The 25,347-nt window shown below is 60.0% G+C and overlaps 2 protein-coding genes across 10 annotated transcripts in view; both read left to right on the top strand.

Moving 5' to 3' along the window:
* The first annotated feature begins 588 nt into the window (after positions 1 to 588).
* Positions 589 to 6,693, top strand: mcm2 (minichromosome maintenance complex component 2). Its single transcript, XM_088424127.1, has 20 exons — positions 589 to 714; positions 1,347 to 1,540; positions 1,939 to 2,117; positions 2,204 to 2,334; positions 2,397 to 2,535; positions 2,613 to 2,710; positions 3,085 to 3,206; positions 3,288 to 3,495; positions 3,565 to 3,699; positions 3,811 to 4,002; positions 4,113 to 4,206; positions 4,323 to 4,401; positions 4,472 to 4,643; positions 4,707 to 4,833; positions 4,925 to 5,037; positions 5,587 to 5,751; positions 5,822 to 5,896; positions 5,998 to 6,180; positions 6,256 to 6,414; positions 6,487 to 6,693. The coding sequence occupies exons 1-20, from the start codon at positions 709 to 711 to the stop codon at positions 6,595 to 6,597; spliced, it is 2,682 nt and encodes an 893-aa protein (XP_088280253.1). The 5' UTR covers positions 589 to 708; the 3' UTR covers positions 6,598 to 6,693.
* Positions 6,694 to 10,115: 3,422 nt separating this feature from the next.
* Positions 10,116 to 25,347, top strand: part of ptprt (protein tyrosine phosphatase receptor type T) — a 53,491-nt gene continuing 38,259 nt past the window's right edge. For 4 of the 9 annotated variants that reach the window (XM_088423363.1, XM_088423364.1, XM_088423362.1 and 1 more), the window contains exons 1-8: positions 10,117 to 10,548; positions 17,809 to 17,907; positions 20,665 to 20,825; positions 20,903 to 21,013; positions 21,071 to 21,152; positions 21,264 to 21,379; positions 21,528 to 21,702; positions 24,264 to 24,557. In XM_088423363.1, the coding sequence (XP_088279489.1) occupies positions 10,461 to 10,548; positions 17,809 to 17,907; positions 20,665 to 20,825; positions 20,903 to 21,013; positions 21,071 to 21,152; positions 21,264 to 21,379; positions 21,528 to 21,702; positions 24,264 to 24,557 (1,126 nt within the window). In that variant the 5' untranslated portion in view covers positions 10,117 to 10,460. Of the gene's footprint in view, positions 10,549 to 17,808; positions 17,908 to 20,664; positions 20,826 to 20,902; positions 21,014 to 21,070; positions 21,153 to 21,263; positions 21,380 to 21,527; positions 21,703 to 24,263; positions 24,558 to 25,347 lie in introns of all 9 variants that reach the window. The other 5 variants (XM_088423369.1, XM_088423367.1, XM_088423365.1 and 2 more) reach the window with 3 other exon arrangements.

Raw genomic sequence — 25,347 nt, 5'->3', positions numbered from 1 at the left:
CCCCCACCAAGATGGCCGCCACGCCGGGCAGCTGCCTCCTGTTGTCTTTCCCCATCATATGCGTCGACTATAATAGCCAAACCCGAGCCGTCAATCGTAATGCTTCTTTACATCTTGAATATAAATGAAAGATCCAGTCCAACGAGTTCTTGACCACCTTGAAGAGCTTCAACAAGGTATGGCCGTTGCCCCCACACGTTTTTGTTTGTTTCGACACTACAAAAAAGACGTCAAACATAACCAAAAAATATTGTCACCAGAACTTATCTTGCTTTGAGCGCGTACTCTTAAAAGTGGGGAAATTGACCTAAATAAAAGCGTGGAGTGTCTTTCACGGGTTGGTTTTTCAGTATCAGGACCGTCTAGCGACGGCGTTCTTTAATGTGACAATAAACCATAAATTATTATAATGAGCATAGTTTTTCTAAAACTCACATTCACTCTTCCGTGTTTTTGTGTCTCCTGATAATTCCCACGAGGGCCGACTTCCCCCAATCGCGAAGGACACCGTGCGCATGCGCAGCGCTCCGATCAAGGAGTTCCAAGTGACCGCCCCCTCTCGCTCGCCTCGTCCAATCAAAGGCTGAAGCGTCACTTGGAATTGATTATTCATGAGATTTCGCGGGCTTTTGCTACCGCGTGACTAGCCGTGGCGCGAAGGCGAAGCTCTCGTTGGTAGAAGCCGAAGACTTGACAAGCGAACGGACAATGGCTGTGAGTACCTCCGCGTCCTCTCGCTCGTCTAGTTTTCTTAGCGAACGTCGTCAACGTGGCGCCAAATGTTGTGCGGTGTCGGGAACTCGGCGGAAACAAGATGCAGTCTGCCTCAACTGAGCCCCGAAGTGTTGGCGCTTTCGATTTCCGTCTCAGGCGCCCACCGGAACGTGCCTGCTCGTTTTGCTACTTGCTTCGTCCTCACCAGACAATGTTCTCCTTCCTACGCTGCTACACTTTCCATCGACCAACATCCAAATATACGAGGTTGAAATAGCGACCTCGAGTGAGACCGAGGCTTACGCTATTTCCGTCAAATAAGTTTTCGCGTGCCGCGATTGATTAAACGCGTCTGTCACGCTGACTGTACTTCGAGACTGAGACAAGCCGAAGTCCGCCATGGAGCGCTACTACTAAATTGCGCGCTAATCTTTCGTCGGGTTCGGCAAACAAAAAATCCCGACAACGGTGATAGTTTTGCCAACACGTTTTGCCATCACAGTTTACGCGGTAGAGACATCACTCGAACTAAAACGATGAATTTAAGTCAGTGTTTGCCGTAAGAGCCTGTTTGGCAGTTATTCGGTCTGAAACGGACCCCTCAAATGACGCGTGTCCATGGGTGGGGACAGGATTCTTCCGAGTCGCAGCAGGCGGGCGCCGGCAGCCCCGAGCCGCCTTCCAGACGAGGGGACCTGACCTCCAGCCCCGGCAGGGACCTGCCCCCCTTCGAGGACGAGTCCGAGGGCCTGCTGGGGGACGCCGCCCTGGCCGAGGACGAGGAGGACGGCGATGGCGAGGAGCTGATCGGGGATGGCATGGAGCGGTGAGGGTCGAGCGGCCGCCGATCGACGAAAAGGGAGAACGAAAGGTTGCCCGTTGTTGTGTTGCGGCAAAGCACGGCTTTTGTCCGAATGGAGCCCCCCAGCAAAGCCGCGGACAAAGTTTTTCTCGTTTGGTAAAGGCTTCCCGTCGCCTAAAGAAGGCGGCCTAGCCCTGCCTCTGTCCCGAGCCAGCCCCTCCCCTCCACTATCGTACACGTTGCGTTTCGGCACGGAGACTCATTTATTTGGATTATTTTTGACTTGCGCGCCGACCCCTTAATCTGAAATATTAGGGCTGAGTACTTGAGACCCCCCGAGCCCTTTCGGGGTTTTACCCGATGTCCCGCAACACACGACAAGGTGGCGGTTCCTTGACGAGGCGTTTCGCCGTTCGCCGCAGGGACTACCGGGCCATCCCGGCGCTGGACCGCTACGAGGCGGAGGGCCTGGACCTGGACGAGGAGGACCTGGCCGAGCTGTCCCCGGGGGCCCGGGCGGCCGCCGAGGAGGCCATGATGAGGCGCGACCGGGAGCGGGGGCGGGGCCTCGGCGGCCGCCTGCGGAGAGGCCTGCTCTACGGTGAGTCGCGCGGCCCGTCCCGCCCCGGCCTCGGCCTCGCCTCGCCGCTTCGCTGACGCGTTTGCGCGTCGGCCCGGGCCGCTCAGACAGCGAAGACGAGGACGAGGAGCGCCCGGCGGCGCGGCGGCGGCGCCTGGCCGAGCGGGCGGCCGAGGGCGCCGCCGAGGGCGAGGAGGACGACATGATCGAGAGCATCGAGAACCTGGAGGACATGAAGGTGGGCGTCCTCCCGCCGACGCGCGCTCCCGGGCGCGCTCACCCCGCGGCCCCTCCCCCCAGGGTCACTCGGTGAGGGAGTGGGTGTCCATGCCCGCCCCGCGCCTGGAGATCTACAACCGCTTCAAGAACTTCCTGCGCACGCACGTGGACGACAGCGGCCGCAACGTCTTCAAGGAGAAGATCAGCGACATGTGCAAAGGTGCGGCTTCTCGATCCGGTCGCCCGCGTGAGCGTCGGCTCCAACTCGAGCGAGCGTGCGCGCGTGCGCGGGCGCAGAGAACAAAGAGAGCTTGACGGTCAACTACGAGGACCTGGCCGCCAGGGAGCACGTCCTGGCTTACTTCCTGCCCGAAGCCCCCATGGAGATGCTCAAGGTGGGCTTCCCGCGTTCCTTCCTTTGTCGGCCCCCCCGGGCACCCCCTCCCCCGCCCCTTTCCTTTTTTCGTCTTAAGACGCCGGCGAGCGACGGGCCTCGCCTTTCCGTCGTCTCGTCGCCCGCCGCCCCCCTTTCTTTCCGGGAGGCTTGGAGCCGCGCGCAATGAGAAGGCGTCCGAGCGCGCGTCCCTCCTTCCTCCCCTCTTCCTCCCGTCGCCCGCGCCTCCACTCCTGGCTCCTCCTTTCCTACCGCTCTTCCCTCATTTCTCGCCTCCCTCCCCCTCTTCTTCCTTCCCGGCGTTCCCTCGGCTTCCTTCCTTTGCCCTTTTCCGCTTCATCCCCGGCCCTCCGTGTTTTCCTCGCCGGCGGCCAGGTGTTTGACGAGGCGGCCAAGGAGGTGGTGCTGGCCATGTACCCCAAATACGAGCGCATCGCCCACGAGATCCACGTGCGCATCTGCAACCTGCCGCTGGTGGAGGAGATCCGCTCGCTCAGGTGACGGGCGGGGGCCGCGGCGGGGCGCCGGCGCGCCGGCGGCGCTCCGACGTGACGGCGGCGCCGCGGCCTTCTCGGCAGGCAGCTGCATCTGAACCAGCTGATCCGCACCGGCGGCGTGGTGAGCGGCTGCACGGGGGTCCTGCCGCAGCTGGCCATGGTCCGCTACAACTGCAACAAGTGCGGCTTTGTCCTGGGGCCCTTCTTCCAGTCCCAGAACCGGGAGGTCAAACCGGGCTCCTGCCCCGAGTGTCAGTCGCAGGGCCCCTTTGAGATCAACGTGGAGGAGGTGAGCGCCTCCGGCGCCGCCCCGGAGACCGTCCCGGTTCTCACCCGCGCGCCGCCCTCCCTCCGTCAGACGGTGTACCAGAACTACCAGCGGATCACCATCCAGGAGAGTCCCGGCAAGGTGGCGGCGGGACGCCTGCCGCGCTCCAAAGACGCCATCCTGCTGGCCGACCTGGTGGACAGCTGCAAGCCCGGCGACGAGATTGTGAGCGGGCGGGCCCGGCGGGGCGGGGCGGGCCCGACGGGGAGGGCGGGGCGGGGCGGGCCCGACGGGGGAGGGCGAGGCGGCGCGCTGACCGAGCACCTGCGCCTCCAGGAGCTGACGGGCATCTACCACAACAACTACGACGGGTCGCTCAACGTGGCCAACGGCTTCCCCGTCTTCGCCACCGTCATCCTGGCCAACCACGTGGCGCGGCGGGACGAAGGCGCGGCAGTGGCCGAGCTGACGGACGAGGACGTCAAGGCCGTCGTGGCTCTCTCCAAGGACCGGTGCGTCGGCGAAAGGGTGAGGGCTACGACGGCCGGGGAGTGAAAAGGCGGCCCCGGAGCACCCGGTTCCCCGCCTGGAGCGCGGGTCCCGTCATGCTGGTTTTTTGTTTTTTTTCGTCTGCCCAGATCTTCGCCAGCATGGCGCCGTCAATCTACGGCCACGAGGACATCAAGCGGGCGCTGGCCATGGCCGTCTTCGGCGGCGAGCCCAAAAATCCCGGTAAGTCGGGCCCGGCGCTCCCCGGCCGTCTTCGGCGGGCCGTCTTCGGCGGGCCGTCTTCGGCGGGCCGTCTTCGGCGGGCCGTCTTCAGTCTGACGCCGCCCGCCTCTCTCCAGGAGGCAAACACAAGGTGCGAGGCGACATCAACGTGCTGCTGTGCGGGGACCCCGGGACGGCCAAGTCGCAGTTCCTCAAGTAGGGCGCCGTTTGGGCTTGGGGGCGGGGGCGACGGGCGCGTAGTGACCCGCCGCCGCCGCCGCCCCAGGTACGTGGAGAAGGTGGCCAGCCGGGCCGTGTTCACCACGGGCCAGGGCGCCTCGGCCGTGGGCCTGACGGCCTACGTGCGGCGCCACCCCGTCAGCCGCGAGTGGACGCTGGAGGCCGGGGCGCTGGTGCTGGCCGACCGCGGCGTCTGCCTCATCGACGAGTTTGACAAGGTACGGAGGGGGGTCCGGGAGGGCGGCGCCCGCCCGGGCTAACGCTAAGGGGCGCCCCCGCAGATGAACGACGCCGACCGCACCAGCATCCACGAGGCCATGGAGCAGCAAAGCATCTCCATCTCCAAGGCGGGCATCGTCACCTCGCTGCAGGCCCGCTGCACCGTCATCGCCGCTTCCAACCCCATCGGTGAGGGCGGGCGGGCGTGAGGGTGGGCGGGCGTGCGAGCGAGCGTGCGAGCGGCCTGCGGGGCGCCGCTAACGCCGGCGCGTCCTTGCAGGGGGCAGGTACGACCCCTCGCTCACCTTCGCCGAGAACGTGGACCTGACCGAGCCCATAGTGTCCCGCTTCGATATCCTGTGCGTGGTCAGGGACACGGTGGACCCCGTGCAGGTACGCCGCATTCGCCTTTGTCTTTTTCAGTTGGGAATGGGCGTTTTCCTCGGAAGTGGGGTCCAAGGCTGCTATTGCGATCCGAGACGGAGGAGCTCGATTGAATTGAATTTTCTCCAAAACCCACAGCCCTATATGCAACCCGTGACGGAAAAACAAAATACTGGAGCTTCGTCGCCGTTTGTACCTCCGCGTTTGGGGCGAAAATGCGTTTAGTTAACGTTTCCATAACACCCCGTTTGAAAGGCCGTAAGCCATTTATGTGAGGACGAGGCGCAGTTTTTTTCTCGGAAAACGCCATTTTATAAAATGGATGCGGAAGAGGAATATTGGATGGTTTCCGGTCGCACTTTGATTTTAATGCATAAGTATGTGGTTTTGAACTCGATTTGATTGGCCTTCCCCGTCGGTTGGGTTGACGGTTTGGTTTTGAGGCCCCCCAGCGCCGTCTAGTGGATGCATGCAGTAACCCCGGCCGCTACTTGAGTCCCCCACCCCCCCCCGGCCGCCCCTCCGTTTTGCTAACGAGGAGGCCTTTTATCGGCGCAGGACGAGATGCTAGCCCGCTTCGTGGTGGGCTCCCACGTCAAGCACCACCCGGGCAACAAGGAAGCGGGCGCGGCCTCGGAGGAGATGCTCCTGCCCAACTCGTCCAACGTGGCGCCCGTCCCCCAGGAGCTCCTCAGGAAGTACGTCATCTACGCCAAGGACAGGGTGGGTGGCGCCGGCCCCGCCCGCCCGCCGTCCCTCCGCCCGCCCGGTTCACGGCGGCGCCGTTTTGCAGGTTCACCCCAAACTCAACCAGATGGACCAGGACAAAGTGGCGCGCATCTACAGCGACCTGCGCAAGGAGTCTATGGTCAGACGCGCACGCAAAATGATGAGACGCCATCTTACTGTGGAGAACCCCGGTGGTTCGCCGGCGGCCCTTTTTCAACGCTTACGTTCCACGTAACGCAGGCGACGGGCAGCATCCCCATCACGGTGCGCCACATCGAGTCCATGATCCGCATGGCCGAGGCGCACGCCAAGATGCACCTGCGCGACTACGTGACGGAGGACGACGTCAACATGGCCGTGCGCGTCATGCTGGAGAGCTTCATCGACACGCAGAAGTTCAGCGTGGTGCGCGGCATGCGCAAGGTAGCCGGGGGGGGGGGGGCGCCCGGGGGGCGCCCCGCCTTCCCGCCGAGGCTGACCCTCCCGCCTTCCCGCCAGACCTTCTCGCGCTACCTGGCCTACCGCAAGGACAACGACGAGCTGCTGCTCTTCATCCTCAAGCGGCTGACGGCCGAGCGCCTCTCCTACCAGACGAGCCGCTACGGGGCGCGCGCCGACCACGCCGTCCACGTCCCCGAGAAGGACCTGCAGGACAAGGTCAAAGCCGCGCTTCCCGTCTTTTTGTCGCCGGGCGACGTCGCCGTTTTCATCGGTTTTATTTTTTCCCAGGCCCGTCAGATCAACATCCACGACCTGTCGTCGTTCTACGACAGCGAGGCGTTCCGCGCCAACAGGTTCGCTTACGACGGCAAGAAGAAAGTCATCGTGCAGCAGTTCTGAGGCCAGGGCGGGAAAAAAAAAAAGTAGGCGCCTGTAAATAAGCGTACGCGTTTGTCCCTCGGCTTTGTTCTCCATTAAAGGTGACTTTGTCGCGAACGCGTGCCGAGCCGTTTCCCGCTGGCGGTCGGGCGGCCGTTGACGGAAACGTTTTCCGCAATTGGCGGCGCACAAACCTTAAAAGGGAAGAAATGCAACTCGGGTTCAAATGTCGCGGCGGAGCACCCGGGTCGACGGCCTCCTCGTCGGTCGGAGAGAAAAGGGAAGGGGGGGGGGGGGGACGTGCCGGGATTCGATTTCGGCCCTTTTGCCCTTCTTTCCTCCCTCCCGGTCTTCCTCGTCCTCGTCCTCGTCCTCGTCCTCGTCCTCGTCCTCGTCCTCGTCCTGTCCTGTTGGAAAAGTCCTGGTGCAAAATTTGAAACGTCGCACAAGTCCCCTGCTTGGATTGTCGAGCGCGCGAACGGAGCATGCATTGGCAATTGTCTTGCACTAGATGGCGCCAGTTTAGCAGCGGCTGTCTGCTCGAGTCCAGAACGCCTTGCGATGACCTCATGCCGAAACAAACAATAGATCCAGTACCCGGCGAACAAATAAAACACGTGTTCAAAACGTTGCTCGTCCATCGTTAAGTAACAGAACTAAAAGGAAAGGAAGGCGAAAATGTTTGCGCCGTGTGTTGAGGGAAAAGAATTTGTCCCCGCCCGCGTTATCTCTCGCCAGCAGTCACACAGACTGGTAGGGGCGCACGCGCGCGTTTGCTCACCGTAGAGCGCGCGCGGCGGGATTAGATTTAGTGGCGAGGATTATCCAGCGCGAGGATTTCCCGCCTCTTCCGCACCTGTCAATCAACCTCAAAGCGAGGCCCCGCGACGGAGCCGTCGCCGCCGCCGCCGCCGTCGTCGTCTCTTTCTCGTCACCTGCGCGAAGAGGCGCAAGGGAAAGACGAGGCTCGGCGTCGGCCGCCCTAATCCCGTCTCGCCGTTAACGGGATTGCGGGGCCGCGCCGGGTCACGGGTGCGCCTTTAATGGGCTTGTGGACGTTTGCCCCCACCCAACGCCGGCGCCTTATAGCTGACCAGGACGCCAAACGCCACAGACGGGCTACCGCGCAGCGTCCGATTCGAAGCGAGACGGCCGACGTCCGCCGCCTTTGGCGTCGCGCCTTCCTCGCCTCGTCCAGTGAGGCGAAACGTAGCAATTGTCCAAATGGCCGCCGCGCGTCTTCCGTACCCTCGCCTGCCAAATTTCATGCCGACAGTCCCTCTGGAGATGCAACTTTTCCTGTCAACGGAGGCAACGTTGAGGCCAAAGCAAAACGCTAGCCTTGGCCTGTCTTTGGGGCGGGGCCCGTGCTAAAAAAATCGAGATGCGGATCCCCTTGCTGGCACCTGGAAGTCAAAGAAGAAGAAAGGGAGGAAGATGGGAGGAAGTCGGAGGCCCAGGCGGACGCGCTCGCCCTACCCTAACCCTAGGGGGTTAGGGCGCCCCCTTCGTCCCCCTTCTGCAAAAGCGGCCAGTCCCTTCCCGCGCTTTGAAAGTGGACCCGGGGAGGGAGGAGGAAGTCGCTCGCCTCGCCGTCCGCCAAATCCGTTCGGAGCGCGTTTGGAGGTCGGAGGCCGCCGCGGCAAAAAGCGTTGGGGACGACCGGCAAGCGCGCCATTTTAGCCAGGAAGTCAAATGGGATGGCCTTTGACACCTGTGACTCGGTTGCTTCTCGAAGCGACCGGCTGCGCGCGCGCTCGCGCGCTTTGAAAAGTAACGCGGTGGAGTCGGTCCCCTTTTTTTTGCCAAGCACCGCTTCCTTTTGCCCGTCGACCCGCTCGACCCGAGTGCGTTTCAAAGGTTACTCGAAGCTTTGTGGAGGTGACGTGTGTGCGGGGGAGGTAGCCGGGGAAGCTGTTTCGGCCGTCTCGGGGCGTGACGTCAGCCATCTCGGCGGAGGTCGCCGTCGTCGCTAATGGAAATGACTTTGAGGCCGCCCGCCCGCCCGCCCGCATCCGCGCGTGCGTCGCCACGTTTTGCCCGCGCGTGCGCGCCTGGCGAAACGTGAGCTGATATCAAAGGATGGGGGGGCTATACATCCCGTGGACATCAGCGGAGAGACATCGCAAGCAAAATGCAATTCAAGCACAAGTGCTTCAGAAAAACCATAGAGGCGCGCGCACGCGCTGTGAGTAGGTGAAGATGACGTGCACATTTAGGCCATCGATGGTAACGATGCTTGTGACGTCACCGCGCGGCCGACGGCCATTTGTTTGGAAATTGGCCGGCGAGCGCGACAAGGCGTCGCGTCGCGTGACGCGACGCCCGCAGCCGCCGCCGAGTCCCGATGCCGACCTTGAGCGCGGGACGAAACGCGCGTCCTTGGCGGGACGAGACGCGCGGGTTGCTGGGGGTGGCTGACGTCACCGGCGCGCCGTCGTCACCTGCGCGACCCAATTTCAAGCCAATGGAGCCCTCCTCCTTTTCTTTCCTTCTTTCCTTCTTTCTTTCCTTTCTTTCCTTTCTTTCTTTCACTCCTTTCTTTCTTTCCTTCCTTCCTTCTTTCTTCCTTCTTTCTTTCTTTCCTTCTTTCTTCCTTTCCTTCTTTCCTTCCTTCTTTCTTCCTTTCTTTCCTTTCTTTCTTTCTTTCTTTCCTTCTTTCTTCCTTTCCTTCTTTACTTCCTTCTTTCTTCCTTCCTTCTTTCTTTCTTTCCTTCTTCCCTTCCTTCTTCCTTCCTTCCTTCCTTCCTCGCCCCCCCTCCCCCATGCATAGTTGAGCAATCAATCCAAAGCATACAATCCAAAGTGCGACTTTAGTTCCGCTTAAACGTTCACCGGAGCAAAGGTCACGCCCGGCCGGGCGGAGTTGCGGTTTGCAAAGGAAGCCCCGGCGCTCGGAGCCTTTTTCTAAACGGCCGGCGCCAAAGCGGGCTTGGATCCCGCCTTTGCCTCGGACTCGACGCGGCTCGAGCGACGCGTGGAGCTGGGAGCTAACGGTGACAACGATTCGAGCTCGATTGTATTTGAAAAGAAAAGTGAAAAAGCCGACGTGCGGTCTTTGTTTGGAAGGCCCGTCATTTGACGTCAGCGAGGCCGCTTGCGGAGGCTTCCGGCGCTAGGACCCGGGGCCAAAGCTCGTCGTCAAACTAGCGCAAAGCGCCGGAAACGCTCGTGCGCTTTTAGCAAAATAAAAGCAATTTATTACGTGGCGCTCTTTGCAAAACAACAGAAAAAAAATCAGTTGAAAAGGACATTGGCTTCAATGTGACATTCAGAAAATAGCAATTCCTCCCAACTGTCTCCAAGTGAATTTCTTCCTCTATTCCTTTCCTTCCTTTTGGATTATTTTCCGAGGCCTCCTTGCGTCCCTCCCTCTTCCCTTTCCGCGTTTTCCCTTTGTCCTTTGTCTTCCTCTCTCCTCCCGTTTGCGTCTTCCTTGTTTATTTTCCGCCGCCTCCTTTCGCGCTTCCTCCCTCCCTCCCTCCCTCCCTCTCTCCCATTCTTTTTTTCCCCTTCCTGGCTTCCTTGGCCTCGCTCTTATTTTGAAAGCGGCGGCACCGGAAGACGCCGATCTCCTCGCAGGCGCGCGAGTTAGGCGAGGCTCCAGCCGGCAGCCGGGCAGTCGGCGAGCCGGTCGGCGAGCGAGCCAGCCAGCGTCTGCCAGGCGAGCCTGCCCGCCCCCGTGCGTGCGCGTGCGCGAGCGTCTTCCGGCCAGACCGTTGGCCCGTTGGCCCGTTGGCACGGGCCCGCCGGAACAAGCGCAACTTTGCCGCCGATGTGACACCGAAATCCATCACTCGGACTTTTTTTTTTTTTTTTTTTTCGCCGGCGAGCATGTGAAAGTTGACAGGCAGAGGAGAGGAGAAGAACGAGAAGAAGAAGCGATGGACGCCGGGAATCACGTGCTGTTTTGGCGCCTGCTCGTCTTCCACTTGGCGCCTTTGGGACTCGCGGCCGCGCAGTTTTTCCCAGGTGAAGTCACGCCGTCGTTCCGGGTTGCCGCTTCCTAATTTTCCAATCGCTTCAGCCGGTGTGCAAATGCCGTCCAACTTTCAGCTTGTTTGATTTTTTTTTTTGTTCCCCTAACCCCAGCTTCTGCTTGGTATTCGCTCCACGATCGCGGCAGGCGCACGCCCCCCCCCCCCCCCCCCGCCCCCCCCAAAGGCCCCCTGTGTTTCCTTGAAGGAATATTGTGCCACTTGTTTCCACTTTGCACGCGCGCGTGCACGCGCGACGCGAGCCCGCTCGAATCGCTGCGGCTCGGACGCCACGTTTTGTGCGTGCGTCTTTTGGGACGAGTTGTTGCATCTGCGGTACCCTTTTTGTTCGTCGGGGGGCGCGAGTGGCCCGTCACAGCACGCGCGCGCGCGCGAACACACACACACACACACACACACGCACACACACAGACATTATTTTTCGACGCATTTCTTTGAAAATAGGGTTTTTTTCCGGCTTGTAGGCCCACGTATTCTTGAAATGGCAATTTTTGTGTCGCGTAAAGCTGATTTTTGCATGTCATGAGATAAAAGGGTCATTTTAATTGTTGGCTCGAATTGCATAAAAAAAACTATGAACAATTATTACATACATATACATACATAAACAAATTGCTTCAAACAAAACGATTAAACGTTCATATTCCATTGATTCACAAACGTGTGTGTGTGTGTATACACACACACATATGTGTTTGAATTAATTGTGTGTGTATATACACACACACACACATATAAAATATGTGTTTGTGAATTAATTGAAAATTAACGTTTAATCGTTTTTTTTTTTATGAACGTTTAATAGTTTTTTTTTTTGGAGCAATCCATTTCACAGTTCCTTTCCAGGAAAAGAATGACTGGTCGTGTTTTTTTCTTTTTGTCTATTGAATGGTGTGTGTGTGTGTGTATGGGACAAAAAGGAAATAAAACCGTGGAAAAGGGTCTTCTAAAAAGCAGAGATGCGACAACAGCGCCCCAAAATCTGCCGCCGCATCAACGCGGTTGCTTGAAAATCTGCCGCCGCATCAACGCGGTTGATGAAGTTTAACCCTGGTCTCTGGCCGATATGAGGCGGATGCTTCCGAGCTTTTTTTTGGCCTTCTTTTGGCCTCTCCGATTGGTAGTTGGAATCGGGCCGCTCGGCGTAACGAGAGCCGCCCGGGGAGGCGACCTCGGGGGGGGGGTGGGGGGGGGACTTAAGGACATTGGCGGCGCGGGGACGGAAGGACGAGGAAAGGGAAGGGCCCGTAAGCCGCGGCGAGCGGGTTTTGGCCGCGCTGGCCCGCGTCCTTTGGCTCCAGGGCGCTAGCGCAATCCCCCAAATATAAGACGCGCCCTTGGTTTTGGGATCCGCTTGTGCTCTTTTCCACGCGCAAGACGGCGGGGCAACTGTGTCAAAACCGGAACGGAACAAAATCAGCTTTTGCAAACGCTTCCTTGTGCTCATCCCTAGGTGCTAGACGCGCTTTGGCGTTTCCCGCACGGCGAGCGGGTTTAGCCGCGTTGTTTTGATCCAACGGCGCCACCCGGCGGCTGACGCCTTTAGGAAGCGGTCGACCTCATTTTGGGCTCATTTCCATCTTTGGCGCGCCGCTTGAAAAAACGGCCTTCGCGTTTCCGTTTTGTCCGTGAACAAAATACCTCAAACAATAAGACGGCGGCCGGCGCTTTCCCGCCTTTACCGCCGTTACTTGTGCGCTCCGTCCACGCGAGCGACCGAACGCGGCGAATCCATCGGATGCCGGGGACGTGTTTTCACCCTTTTTAAGTCCGGACCTCCCGTCCCGGATCAATCGACGCCCTCGACCCGCTCGAGGACGGATGGAATGCCGAGGTGTCCGGCCCCAAAACGAAAGAGGGAACGGCGTCCCCGGCGCGGAGCCACCTAAAAAAGGGGCGGGCGCCAGATGCGGTCAAATGTCCAAAGCTTCGCCCTCCGCGTGTCCGCCATGTATATTCCGATGAGTTCTTGACGAAAAAAACCCTTTTTCAAAGGACTCCACACGGTTGCTTGAGGTGGACTTGAGTCACGCTGAGCATTTCGCTCCGCTTTCGTTTGCGCAATCAGCGGAGCGGCACCGACGCACTCCAAGTGTACACTTGACATGTTTTTGCCCGGGCGCCATCTGCGAGCGGCGCGCGCGCCATCGGAAGGCCGTCGTCGCCGATCGGCGCTTCAAGCGCGCGGCCCGGTCGCCGTCAAAGCGGCGCGGCGGCAAATTGCGGCGCGCACCTAGCGTTCTCCGCTGCCGGGGCGGGAAAACGTCGTCGGCCGGTCAAGTGGCGGTCGCCCCCGCCGCCGGAATTAACGCGGGCGGGCGCTTCCGGCGCGCCGCCGTTCCGTTTCGCCCGACGGGAGCGGCAAGCGAAGCGGGAGGCGAGCCGAGCAAAGCAAGGAAGTGAGAAAGGCCGAAAACGGCGGCTCTAACCCGGGGACGCCTCCCGCCCTTTTTTCCTCCCCGCCGTTCCTTCCAACGGTGCCGCCGCCCAAGGGATTCCGTTCCATTCTATTGTATTTCATTGGGTTCTATTCTGGGGAAAGGAAATGTGGCACCGGCTACGCAATGACGGCAAAGGAGCGGCCTTTAACGCTAAGTTGAAGGAGCCCGGGCACGCGCGGAGAAGCGCGGAGAAGCGCTCGTCCACGCCCGAAGCAAAAGGGGGACGAGGGAGGGCGGGAGCAGATGCGGTCCGCCGTTAGCCCCGGATGCTAATGCGGCGCGCGGGAGACACTAGCGGGCGGCTAACGAGGCCCCGGCCTGATTGTCTGGCCCTCTTGAGGTCCTATTAACCTTTCCTTAATACGGAGCTGCGGTTAATTGGCCCAGGCAAACGTTAACGGCGCGCCCGCCAGCTCCCCGCGGCCTCCTCCCCTCTGCTTCCGACGGGTCTCGGGGAGGACGCCTTTGCAAAGTCCGAGAGGAAGCGGGCCGTTTGGCTTCACCCCTGCTCATTCGCTCCCGGACTGGCGCAAAAGGTCGGAGGCATGAGGCGGCCCGAGGTTACCGCCGTTCTTCCCAAAGGACGCGCGGCCTTTTTCTCCCAAAATGAAGGCGCGCATCCCGTAAAAAGGGGTTCAAAACGCCATGCGGATTTCCGATATTTAGCGGAACGGTCTTTTTTTTGTTTTTTCTTCGTCGGTCGGCCAGCCTTATTTTCGCCCCGCGGTGGCGCAGTCCGTTCATCTGAATTTCTCAGTCATTTTTGCTCAACTTCAAAAAAAATGCACGAGGAGCCGGGTGACGTCGCTTCATGCTAGCATCCATCAAATAGATACGTAGCTTCAGAGTACGTACATGTAAACCTTGGCGGAGTTTTGTTTCCGTCCCTCGGCGGGCTGGGAGCTCGTTCGAAAAACCGACAAACCGAAAAGTCAAACGCTACTTGAATTTTTTTCCCCTCGGTGGAAAGGGAGCGCGGGGACGCAGCTAGCGCTCGTTAGCGCGTTAGCACGCTTGGCCGCTAAGTAGCTAATGAGGGTGAAAACAGCTGCAAGATGACGCCGGCCGTTTAGTCCCGACTCATTGAGCCGGCAATCCGGGGCGGGGGGGCGTCGGGGGGGGTGGCGCTTTCGTACATATGTGGATCTAGTTTTTAAATCGACTCGTTCGACGCCGAGCGCATATTTTGCCCTTTTCAAAAGGGCCAGACGTTCAATCCCGGATACTGAAGTATCGATAACTTACTTCGTGACACTCGAAACGAATTCGAGTGTAAATCTCATCTTGAAGTACGTGCGGACTTTTTGAAAACACGTCCGTCCTTTGGCTCGGCGTCGAGGAGATGACGGGCGGCTCTCACCGAAGGCTGTCACGGCCGGAGCGGAGGTGAAGACGGGTCCCCCGGGCGCGCGCCTTCCGCTGGAGCGCCTCGCTCCGCCGCGTCCGTCAATCACTCCGCGCGGCCGCCCTCGCCGAAATAAACAGAAGGGGCAAAAGGCGTTCTTACGGCCGGCGCGCGAGACGCGGGGGAAGCGGCGCGGCGCGGCGCCTTTCAGATGGCCTCGGCTGCCATCGTATTTCCAGAAAAGGGGCGGCCATTTTGCACCCAAGGCCCACGCGCACTGCAGAGTTAGCGTAAACGGTAGTTTAAAACTCCAAATCCACCGTCCGATAGCGTCTTCTTCCGTCCCCCTTTGTTTCCTTCAGCGACGTCGAAGGTGTTTTAGAAAACGCATCAACATACAGTAGCTTTAAAGTACCAAGTTGGGATCCCTTCTCCTTTTGGAACATCGGCCAAAATAGCGCAACGACGCGTCCGACAGCAACGTTGCCGTTAAACGCCAAACGTTTCGAGTCGTTCCCGTTTTGAAAAAACTCGAGCTCCTTCGTTCCGTATACGTCGCGTGACAAAATTTCTCCTCCGCCGTCCCACATGTATATGCAATCCTATATCCATCAAATTTACGCGTCGTCGCCTTTTCTACCGGATGGCGTTGGAGGTCCTTTTTGATATTTTCCAAACTTTTTGGCAGCGGAGCCGCGGATTCCCGCCTTTGAAGCCGTTTCGGCAAGCGGCGGGATCCGCGGAGCAAACGCCGCTCGTCACGAAACGTTTAGCTCGAAGCTTAAGCTCCTCCCCGGCCCGCGGCCCCCGTCGGCAAATCCAAATGAGATGCGGCCGCCGTTCGCCGCGGCGTAAAATCCGCGCGCGCGGAAAAGGCGGACGTAAGCGCGCGGCGAGTTCCCGAGTCTGTCGCCGACCCGGACCCGATCCGGGCTTCGCGTGGGCCGGGGTCGAAGGCCGGAGCGTCGCGGGCCCCCAAGCGTTTTGCCGCCTCCCTTTGGAAAAGGGGGGCGGGCGGCGGGGGCGCGCGGAGGTCAGCCGAGCGGGCCCGACCCATCAAATGTGTCCAGCTAGGACAGGTGCGCGCGCCTGTCCCAAAGCATCAAGGGAAAAACGGGCGCCCGAGGCCGCCGCCGCCCTTGCCGTTGCTCTCGCACGCGCACGTGTTTAACCTCGGGCGGTAAAAGCGCCCGCGCGCTTACTCTGACCTTATTGTGCGGCGTCTAACCTCGGGTAGGAAAAACACGCACTTGATGTCAGCGTCCCCGCCACGTTTTGTCTTTGCGACGTGTTAGGTTGGGGTCGGGGTCGGGGCGAGCCTCCCGGCGCTTTCATCTCCCGGTTTGTAGCCGACATCCAGGTTTGGCCCTTTCCGAACCAACGGCGGGTGGAGTCGCCTTTTGCCATTTGTTTTCAACGTACGATAAGCGCGGAAGCACACAGCCGGACAAGAGGCGCGTAGTACTCGCCAGCCTTAACCTTGACGGCGCTTTGTCACGACGACGTGGTTTTGACACTCACTCCCCTGAGGAATATTCGGGCCCATCCGCGGACGCGAAGGGGGGGCCTCTAAACGCCGTCTTTAGCCGGCCGGCCGGCCGGCATATGCCCCGCGGCCGCCTTCGGAGACGGGGGCCGCCCGCTCGCTGACGGACGGCTGGGCTAATGGCTGCTAACTAAGAGCCCGGTCCAAAAGCCCAACAAATAGACTGACACGCGCGCGCAGGCATGCGCTGGGAGCAGTACGGGACGTTTTAGGAAAAGACCTAGCGATACCGTGAAATGACCTGGCTCGTCTTCCTTCACCCTTTCAAGTTGAATGCCTTCGCCGCCTTCCCCATGTATTTGTGCCCATGTGTATATGATACGTGTGTGTGTGTGTCTGTGTGTATATATATATATATATATATATATATATATATATATATATATATATATATTTTTTATGTGTGTGTGTGTATTTGGACATGTGCACAGGGGTTTAAGGATTTTTGTGAGTCTGCCTCAGTGTGTGTGTGTGTGTGTTCAGGAAGTTTAATTATCTGCAACAGCAATGGGGTTAGCTACCTTGTCACCTTTAGTTCCGCATGAGCGCACATGACGCATGACGCAGCGCACGCAAACACGCACCCCATTAGAACGCGGGGCCCAAGTCGCTGTAATTGTTTCTGCGTGGGGCGCGGGATTACACGGCGTGGCCGCCAAGACTTTTCAAGTCTTCGTTATCTGGCCGCGCTCGTCGAGCGCTTGGGAACGGAGGCGTGTCTTGATTTGCCGGCGCGCGCCTAATCCCGCTCACAGGCGCGCTCACACGCGCGGCGTTTGGATTTGCGGGCCGTTGGGGCCGGCGGGGGGCCGGCGGGCGCGGCAACAACGGGGCCGCTCGCTTTCGAATGTTCTCTCGCGATGTTGATCGAGGCCCCCCCCCCACAGAATATTGATGCCGCCGCCGTTTACATCTCGCCGCTTTGATTTCTTAGCTCCCTAACGAGACGAGCGAGGGGGCGCTAAACGCTAATGACGCGGCGCATCGATGAATTCGTTGGCGCCGCTTCGAGCGAGGCGTCAAGCCGCAGCTTGTTTTGGCGCGCCGGCCAAAGGACGTTTGCGCACACGCCAAACATCCAAACGCACGAGCCGCGTCAAAACGCCCGGCGCGTAGACCGCTGAGCCCGGGGCCATCCGGATGCGCGCCTCGCCGTCATCTTCGGCCTTTCGGATCTTGTTAAGATCTAACTAAGGATCCTATCTAACGAAGGAACGATGGCGGCGACCCCGGCGCGACGCAAAAGTCTCGGCGGAGGTGCTAAAGAAGGCCACTTTAACGTGGCTGCGGCTACGGTATCGGTAGGGGGAGGCGGATGGCGAGGCCCGTCGGGGGGAGCCCTCCGGGACGCCGAGAGCGCCAGACCTTCATCCTAAGATTGAAATCCTGGAATTCGAGCGGGAACCCCGATCCGGACCCGGACCGTCGTCGTTTGAAAGCGGCGCTTGTCCTCCCGGACGGCCGAGCTAATTTGAAAGCGGAACCTCTCGAGTGGGGGGGGGGGGGGGGGGCGTGCGTCTCGGGCGTACGTTTGCCATAAACGCTGCCGGCGACAAACGAGAAGAAGAAGCCGGCGCTAATTGATTCCACAAATAAATCCTCGCAAATTAAACGCCGCGCGTCAGAGCATATGGCTAATTAGCGCGGCGCGTGGGAGTGTTGGTGAGGGGGGGCGGCGAGGGGCGGCGAGGGGCGCGAGCGCGGCGCCTTTAGCGCCCGGGGCTGGCGGCGAAGGCTAATGTGGCGGAAAAGGCGGCGCAAAAGTAGCGCGACGGAGCCCCCCGACGCGTCGGCGGAGACGCGGCGGGCGGGCCCGTCCGTCTGGTCTTCCCGGCCTTTTATTTTGCAAACGGCTGAATCCTTCCTGTTTGTGAGCCTTTGTTTGTTCTTTTGGGCCCGCAGGCGGCTGCACCTTCGAGGACTCGTACAGCAGCTGCGGCTACAGCGTGGCGCCGGGAAGCGCCGGCTTCGCGTGGGAGCAGGACCGGGCCGCGCACGCGGGTAGGCCGAACCCCGCCACGCGGCCTCGGAGCCCCCCCTCGCCCCCGTGTTCGGGGGGCCCCCCGTCCGCCGTTCGAACGGGTCCCGAACACCGACGGGAAAGGGCACGTCCGCCCTCGGCGGCTTCGGCCGCAATGAAGACGGCGGGGCGGGTTGGCGATCCCGCGGGGACGGGGGGGAGGCGCGGACGTCAGACGAGGCGGAAGATTGAAGCGCATGGGTGAAGGGCGCCGTTAAAAGACGCGCGGCGCTTTTTGTGGGCCGCCGAGGTCGGAGGCCGCTGATTGGAGAGCTCTCGCCGGGCGGCGGCTTGATTGCGCCGCTGATTGGTGGGCGGGGACGCCGGCCCGCAAAGCGCGGGGCCGCCGCAGGCTTGTTTTGAAGATTACAAGGGTTTTTTTTTTCCTTGCGGTCGCACGCGACGCCTCGCTCGCTTTGTTTGCGGTCTGCTTTTTTCTGGGCCCGCGACGCGTCGCAGAAGGTTCGGATGATTTACGATCCGAAGGCACGTCGAGGGCTTTTCCATCTGACGCTTTGAATGGATTCCGGTTATCGTGTCGGCGATTCAATTTTCAAAAAGATTTTTCATTCCAAATGATTGGAGTCAGTCGACGATTTCCGTTTCGGCCTATGGCTGCGCAAAGACGGGACTTGGTTCTGCCTCGCAAGGCAACAAACGTAACACCATCAGATATTGTGCTGTTTTTCTACATGGGTTACGTTTTGAATTGCGAGGAACCTACAAAATAAAGCGTACGGACCGTCACAGATAGACTTTGGGACATCCGCTTCCCTTTATTTCGGCACCTTGCGTGTACGAGTGCAGTATAGAAACATGCGTCTCAATGTATATGCATCGGCATATTTGAGCGTATCATGTCTTCATAGCGTGTTCACCTTGGTCATCTATTTGTGAGCGCGTGAGAGAAAGACTTTCAGACAGAAAGAGAGAAAAAAAAAGCCCAAAACAAAAGCAAGGCAGACAGCGGCAGCGCATCCATCAGGGGGAGCAATAAAGGAGCGTTTTTAAGAGGCAGGCGGCGTATAAAAGCCGGCGCGCCGGAGTAATGGCTCCCCGCGGGCCCCGGATAACTCTGCCTGTTTATTTGCCCGTCTCGGGGCCGCGCCAATAATGGCGGCGAATGACACGCCGGCCGGCGCGAGCGCCGCCACAAAGGGGCGCCTCGGCTTTTTTTCCAGCCGCCCCATTTGCAGTTAGCGGGCCGGACGACGACGACGGTCGGCCCGTCGTCGCGCCGTCTCCGGACTTTGCGCGGCTTGGCTGCGGTCCGCCCTGATATTTTCCTCCCCCAGAGAGCGGAAAAGCCGCACGTCACGGGCAACCCGGCCCACGTACCCGCATTCCGACAATTTAGCCTGGAACCGATCGCTGTCGTGCCCGAATCAAATTCTTATTTTCAACCCGATAACCGCGGCATCCAAAAAAGTAGGTTAAAATGAAAGAACGCCGTCAATGGAGTCGGCTCGTTTTTGTCAACGGCGAAGACGATTTGGAGCGGTGGACGCCAGGTTCGAGCAAGCCAAAAGGCTTAATAAACTACACGAAGGAAGGAAGGAAGACAAAAGGGCTTTTACTCGCGAGGGGAACGCGGATCTCCTGCGGGAAAACATCCACGTCTAACAATCTACCAATATACCAATATACCAATATACTTCGTATCGCAAATACAACGTATACGTATACGCCGTCTTTCTTGCCCCCTCCTTTTTGAGTTTTGAGGTTTTTCCTCACGGTTTTGACGGTCGCCGCCCCTTTCCCTTCGCTTAGCTCGGACACATACTGTTGGGAGTTTATTGCGTCAGGCTGCCGAAGAAGATGTTTTTTCTTCTTTTGTCTTTTTTTTCTTTTCTTCCTTCCCCGGTCTGCCGACAGCCGAGACGAGACGCATAAATTATCCGCGCGCCGCGTCGCCATCGCGAGCGGCGGCACAAAGTCGAAGTCTTGTCGCCGCCGAGTCCTGCGGGTGCTAAAGAGGCGCCTTTTACATCTGCCTCAAGAAGAAGGAGAAGCAGTAGAAGAAGAAAAACAAGAAGGTGTCGCTCGCCCCCTCGCTCGCTCCTTTTTGAGCCGAAAGTTAGAAAAATAAAGCGTCGCTAAACTTTGCCGACTTTGACCCGGTTCCTTCAAAGAGCCGCCGTCACTTCTGGCTTTTGAAAACATGGCCTCCGTGCCTTTGGACCGCTTCAGAGGGTGCGTCCGTCCGGACAGAGCGGCTCTCCGTATTAGCGGTCGAATTTTTTTCCGTTTCGCCCAACTTTTTCGGCCCGTTCCTTCTCCCTCTTCGCGACTCGTTCATTGCAATCGATGAATTGGGTTTTTATGAGCGCGGGCGCGGCCGGTGATTGAGGATGTGGCGCGGATGGAGAAGCGTGTAAATCTGGCGCCGGCCCGTGGCGGCGGTCCAGGGAGCGGCCCCGCGTCGTAAAACACCTTCAAACACACTCCACGGGCAGAAGGTTTTTTTATGTGCCGGCCCTCGGGGAGGGAGGGGGGGGCGCAACCCCACCAGCGTCACCGCCTCCGATGTGTTGCGAGGCCGCTTCATGTTGACGCTGTAGTGCAAAGCATCACGCGCGTTCCCCCGTGTCCTCCTCGCGACTTGGAGGCGACCGGCCAGCGGCCGTCAACTTTAGCGCCGCGGGGAAAAAACGAAAGGCGTCAAGCGAGGTTTTCCTGAAAGCGGGGTGGCAAAAGCGGAAGCGAAGGGATGAGTTGAACATCGGTGGTGCGTTCAGGCGGCGTGATGGCGGTGAACGCGTCGGGCCGGGCCTCGGGCCAGCGGGCGCACCTCTACATGCCCAAACTGAAGGAGAACGACACCCACTGCATCGACTTCCTCTACTCCGTCTCGGGCCGCGACGGCGTCGGCCCCGGCGCCCTCAACGTCTACATCGAGGTCGGCGGCGCCCGGCGGCGCCCGGCGGCGCCCTGCGCCCCGACGACGCCCCCGGCCAAACAAAAGCTCGCTTTCAGGTGAACGGCGGCGCTCGGGGCAACCCCGTGTGGAACGTCAGCGACGGCGTGACCGACGGGTGGCTGAAGGCCGAGCTGGCCGTCTCCACCTTCTGGCCCAACTCCTACCAGGTGAGCGCCGGCGCGGCGAACGGCGAGGCGGGATCATCTCGCCGCCCTCCCCCGCAGGTGGTCTTCGAAGCCGTTTCGGCCCAGGGCCGCCCGGGGGTCGTCGCCGTGGACGACGTCCGAGTTCTGGCCCACCCCTGCCGTGAGCGAGCCCGCCCCCGACCTCCGTCCCGTTTCGATAAGGGCCTCGTCTGACGACGCGGCTCCAGCGCGGCACGCGTGACGGCGGACGCCTGTCATCTTGCGCTTTCAGGAAAAGCGCCGCACTTCCTGCGTCTTCAGAACGTGGAAGTCAACGTGGGTCAAAACGCCTCTTTCCAGTGCACGGCGGGGGGCAAGTGGTCTCAGCGCGACAAACTCTGGCTGCAGGTCCGTACCGCCGCCGCCATTTTGCAATGCGCGCCCAAGAAGCGAAAGCATCCAAAGGGAAGCGGCCGAGCGAAACGTTAAGGGGCCCAGCGCCGAGCGTCTTCTTGCGGCCTTGCTGACTCGCGCGCGCGTCTGCGCCCGCCCGCAGCAGTGGAACGGCAAGGACACGGCCCCGACGGTGACGCGGGCGCTCAACCACCGCCGCTTCTCGTCCAGCGTCAGCGTGGGCGACACCTCGCAGCGCGGCGCCGCCCGCTACCGATGCGTCATCCGCACCGACGGCGGCTCCGGAGTCTCCAACTACGCCGACCTCGTCGTCAAAGGTAAGCCGGGCCGCGCCCTCTCTCCTCCGGCTCGTCCGGGACTTTTCTTCTCGGGAGGCGCCCTCGCCCGTCGGAGCGCTATTTACCAGAAGGCCGCGCCGGGCTGCGCGCGACGTATTTTTGCCCGCGGCCAGTCGCGTTCTTTCGCCTCGGTTGGCAGAATACTAATGCGCAAAACAGCACGCGGTTGCGATTTGATTCAAAGCTTCACGTGAAACCGGATCCTAATGATATTCTTTTAAAACCGGTCTCGGCATCGACCGAAATGTCGGGAGCTTGCCCGACTTGTGTCTTCACCCTATTGCATTGGTGGCGAACCAAGTCGGAATTTGGATGCGAGCGGGTCGCCTTCTGATGAGTTCAGGGACCCAAAGCCTCATTCCCATCTGTTAGCACCACACACACACACACACACGCACACACGCACACACACGCACGCGCGTTCCATCGCGTGCGTGTGCGTGCGTGTGAAGCTCAGGTGTTGTTGGCCGTGCCTCGCGCCGGGGGAAATAGTCCATGATGCTGTCACCGAACAATATGGGGCGCGCGCACACACGCTTCCAGCATTTGCTACGCATGCGTGCGCGTATGCGAGCAGGCACGCGTTGCTAAATCCGGCTTCTCATCCCTCTGGCAACGTTTGCGTGCATCTTTTTCCACATTGTGATGTTCATGTTGTGCACCTGTGCGCGCGGCTAAGCGAAACGGGGCTTAGCGAGCGTCGGCGCCAGCGTGCCAGAGCGTGCCCATTTGCGCGCCATCAACACGCAAAGGAACTTGAGGCGGCGCCGGCGGTGGCTGAAGACTGCGGCCTTCCTACGTCTTTTAGGTTTTGATTTCTCGCTATGTTTTGTTTTGGTTTGTGTGCGCGCTCGTCGCGTCTCCCCAATACGATCTTGCCGGCAAAGGTTTTGGGCGCAACCGAACGACTTTGGAGCAAAATGGCAAACTCGGGCTCCGTGGCCGCGCTCGTACATTTGCCGTGGCCGCGGGCGGGGGCGGAATTTTCCACCGTTTGCCGGCGTCGCGCGTCGTTTGTGCCGTCCCGCTTTTGCCGCGTCGGCCCGTGTCGTCTGTCGCTCGGAGATAAGGCCCGGTGGGGCGGAGCTTAGATACGGACCTGCCGATCAATTGCGGCGGAGGCGCGAGCGCGCGCTCGGGGCGCCCCCGAAGCCGAAAACAGCAAGCGCGGGAAGTCGGCGAGTCGGGAGCGTGCTTGATATTCTGCCTCCCTTCTCTTTCTTGCGCGTCGGCCTCCGCGTGCGCGTGCGGCGGGCGGGGTGGCGCCATAAGTAACGCACGCGCAGGTACGAGGCAGGAAGAGGAGGACCGAGACGGGCGAAAGGGAAGAAGGCGCGAGGCCGCCGATCGAACGCGAGGCGAGGCGCGGCGCCCAGGAAGGAACCCGAGCCGACCCGGCGGCGGGGCGGAAGGGAAAGACGAGGCCGCTTTTTCAGCGCACCGCGCGGACGCGAGCCGATCGGAAATAAGCGAGAGCGTCGTTTCGCCCCGGCGCGACGGCTTCTTTTCGGCCCTTTTCGCCAGCGTGACGTCTTTCCCGGCGAACGCCATCAGAAACGGAAGCCGCCGCCGCCGGGGACGCCGGAAGCACTTTTAACGGCGACCCCTTTCCCTTACACGCAAATGTAAACAACGGGCCATTATTCCTTAGCGAGTGCCTTGAAGGCGGCTTTTTTGAGCCTCGCGGCGCCGACCTTTGATAACCACGACGGGTTGAACGAACGAAGCTTTGTTTGACGGGGCCAATAGTTGCGGGCCGCTTCTTCAAACGTCGGCCGGGCCGCCGACTCCATCCATAAATCGTATTCATAAATATTTCCAGGCGGCCTTGAGGGAAGCCAAATATTGGGGTCGCCGCACCTTCTCCCACTTGTTAATAAAGCCGGCCGGTGTATAAATCTCAATCTCAATCTAAATATGATATAAATATATAAATATGCGCTGGCGTGTGCTGGAAACGGAAGCGGTAAAGCAGCCAAAAGCTTTTAGATGTGACGGGCCGCTCGTCAACCGCGGTGATTCATGGCTTTCAAACGCTCTTGCTGGCTGCGCTGCGGAGCGAACCTTCTTTTTTTTCCTTTCCTTGTTTTTTTTTGCTTGCCTTTCACTTGCCATTAGCGTCACTTAGCGGGCCGGCCTCCGACGGAAGGCCCGGATGGCGCGGGACGACCCCGCCGGGGGCCGCGTCTCACGCACGCTCTTCCAATAGGACGCGCGAGCGACCTTTGCGTCCTTCGGTGACCGTCGCGCAAAGGACGCCGGTGGCCAGGTTTGCTCCGGTTTGCTCCCTCCGATCCGACGCATTCGAAGGCCCGCTTCGCTTCGCTCTAAGGGGAGGAGCCGCTTCGTCATTTGGACAAAATTGCGCCATTTGTCTGGGTCGTATCACGCAAATTCCAAATTTGGAGCTTCCCTTCAGCAAAAAGTTTGGTCCGAATACCCGCCCGACCACCGGTTCGGGCGCGGGAGGGGGACGGGCGAACGCGGCTCAGTACGAGCCGGGTGAAAAGAAACGCCTATCGGGTTTTGCGCCCCCGCAGCGCCGCCCACGCCCATCGCCCCGCCCGAGCTCCTGGCGGTGGGCGCCACCTACCTGTGGATCAAGCCCAACGCCAACAGCATCATCGGGGACGGGCCCATCATCCTGAAGGAGGTGGAGTACCGCACCGCCTCGGGAAACTGGGCCGAGACCCACGTGGTGGACGCGCCCACCTACAAGCTCTGGCACTTGGACCCCGACGTGGAGTACGAGATCAAGGTGTTGCTGTCCAGGCCCGGCGAGGGGGGCACCGGACCCCCGGGCCCGCCGCTGGTCACCAGAACCAAATGCGCAGGTGGGTCCTTCTTCTTTTTTTTTTTTTGATGTCATCCCTTCCTCAAGCAGGGTTAGGGTCCTTTACAGTCAAAAAGTGATGACAGCAAAACTGCCCGCCACCGAACAAAATGTAGAATAACGCTGCCGAAAGAGAAAAGCAATTGACGGAGGGGGCGGGCGCAAGAAGCCGAAGGAGAGGGGCCGAGGCTTAAGCACCCGAAGGCGCCCTCTAATTGGCCGACCGAGGACGCTGGCCCGCCCGCCCGCCCGGAGGGAGGCCGCGCCAAACGCCTCGTTAGGCCAATTGGAGCCGGCGCTTTGCTGGCTTTGTTTTGTTGTTTTCCTTTTTCTTTTTCGAAAGCGTATTTTTACGTCCGCGCCGATTCTTACTGACAAGGATTAGCGTAATTACGGCTTCAAGAAAAGAAGCGAGCGGACCGAACCGGCGTCAGAGCCCCTTCTTGTTCACGTGCAGGCTTATTCGGAAAAGGGAGAGCTTCTGATGCCTCCGGCCCATCGGATCAAGAGCGCCAAGGGCTGCGGCCGGGCGCTCCGCTTAGAGAAGGCGTCCGACTCCTTTATTCATCGCCGTCTTTTAACGTACGCAAACAGTCACGATGTCGGCGAGGCACGCTGGGATATTCGTGGCGAAAAGAACCGGAGCTGCGCGGCCAGGAAAAGGAAAGACCGCTGCTCCCTGAGCGTTCCACGTGACGCCGAGCGGGAAATCGCGCAACAAATATATGAATTTTAAAAAGATGAGTCCAGTTTGAACCTTTTTGCACAGACAGAAAACGGCAGAATTCCGA

The sequence above is a fragment of the Hippichthys cyanospilos genome, chromosome 9 (genome assembly GCF_059441005.1).
Source record: "Hippichthys cyanospilos isolate Australia breed blue-spotted pipefish chromosome 9, RoL_Hcya_1.0, whole genome shotgun sequence".
Taxonomy (NCBI): domain Eukaryota; kingdom Metazoa; phylum Chordata; class Actinopteri; order Syngnathiformes; family Syngnathidae; genus Hippichthys; species Hippichthys cyanospilos.
Note: the sequence above shows the minus strand (reverse complement) of the source record. Positions and strands in the feature narration are given on the sequence as shown.

Excerpts from the sequence above, each read along its gene's own strand:
- mcm2 (XM_088424127.1), top strand. Across the intron at positions 1,541-1,938 it reads ATCGGGGATGGCATGGAGCG|GGACTACCGGGCCATCCCGG; the intron begins GTGAGGGTCGAG and ends CGTTCGCCGCAG. Across the intron at positions 4,644-4,706 it reads TCATCGACGAGTTTGACAAG|ATGAACGACGCCGACCGCAC; the intron begins GTACGGAGGGGG and ends GCGCCCCCGCAG.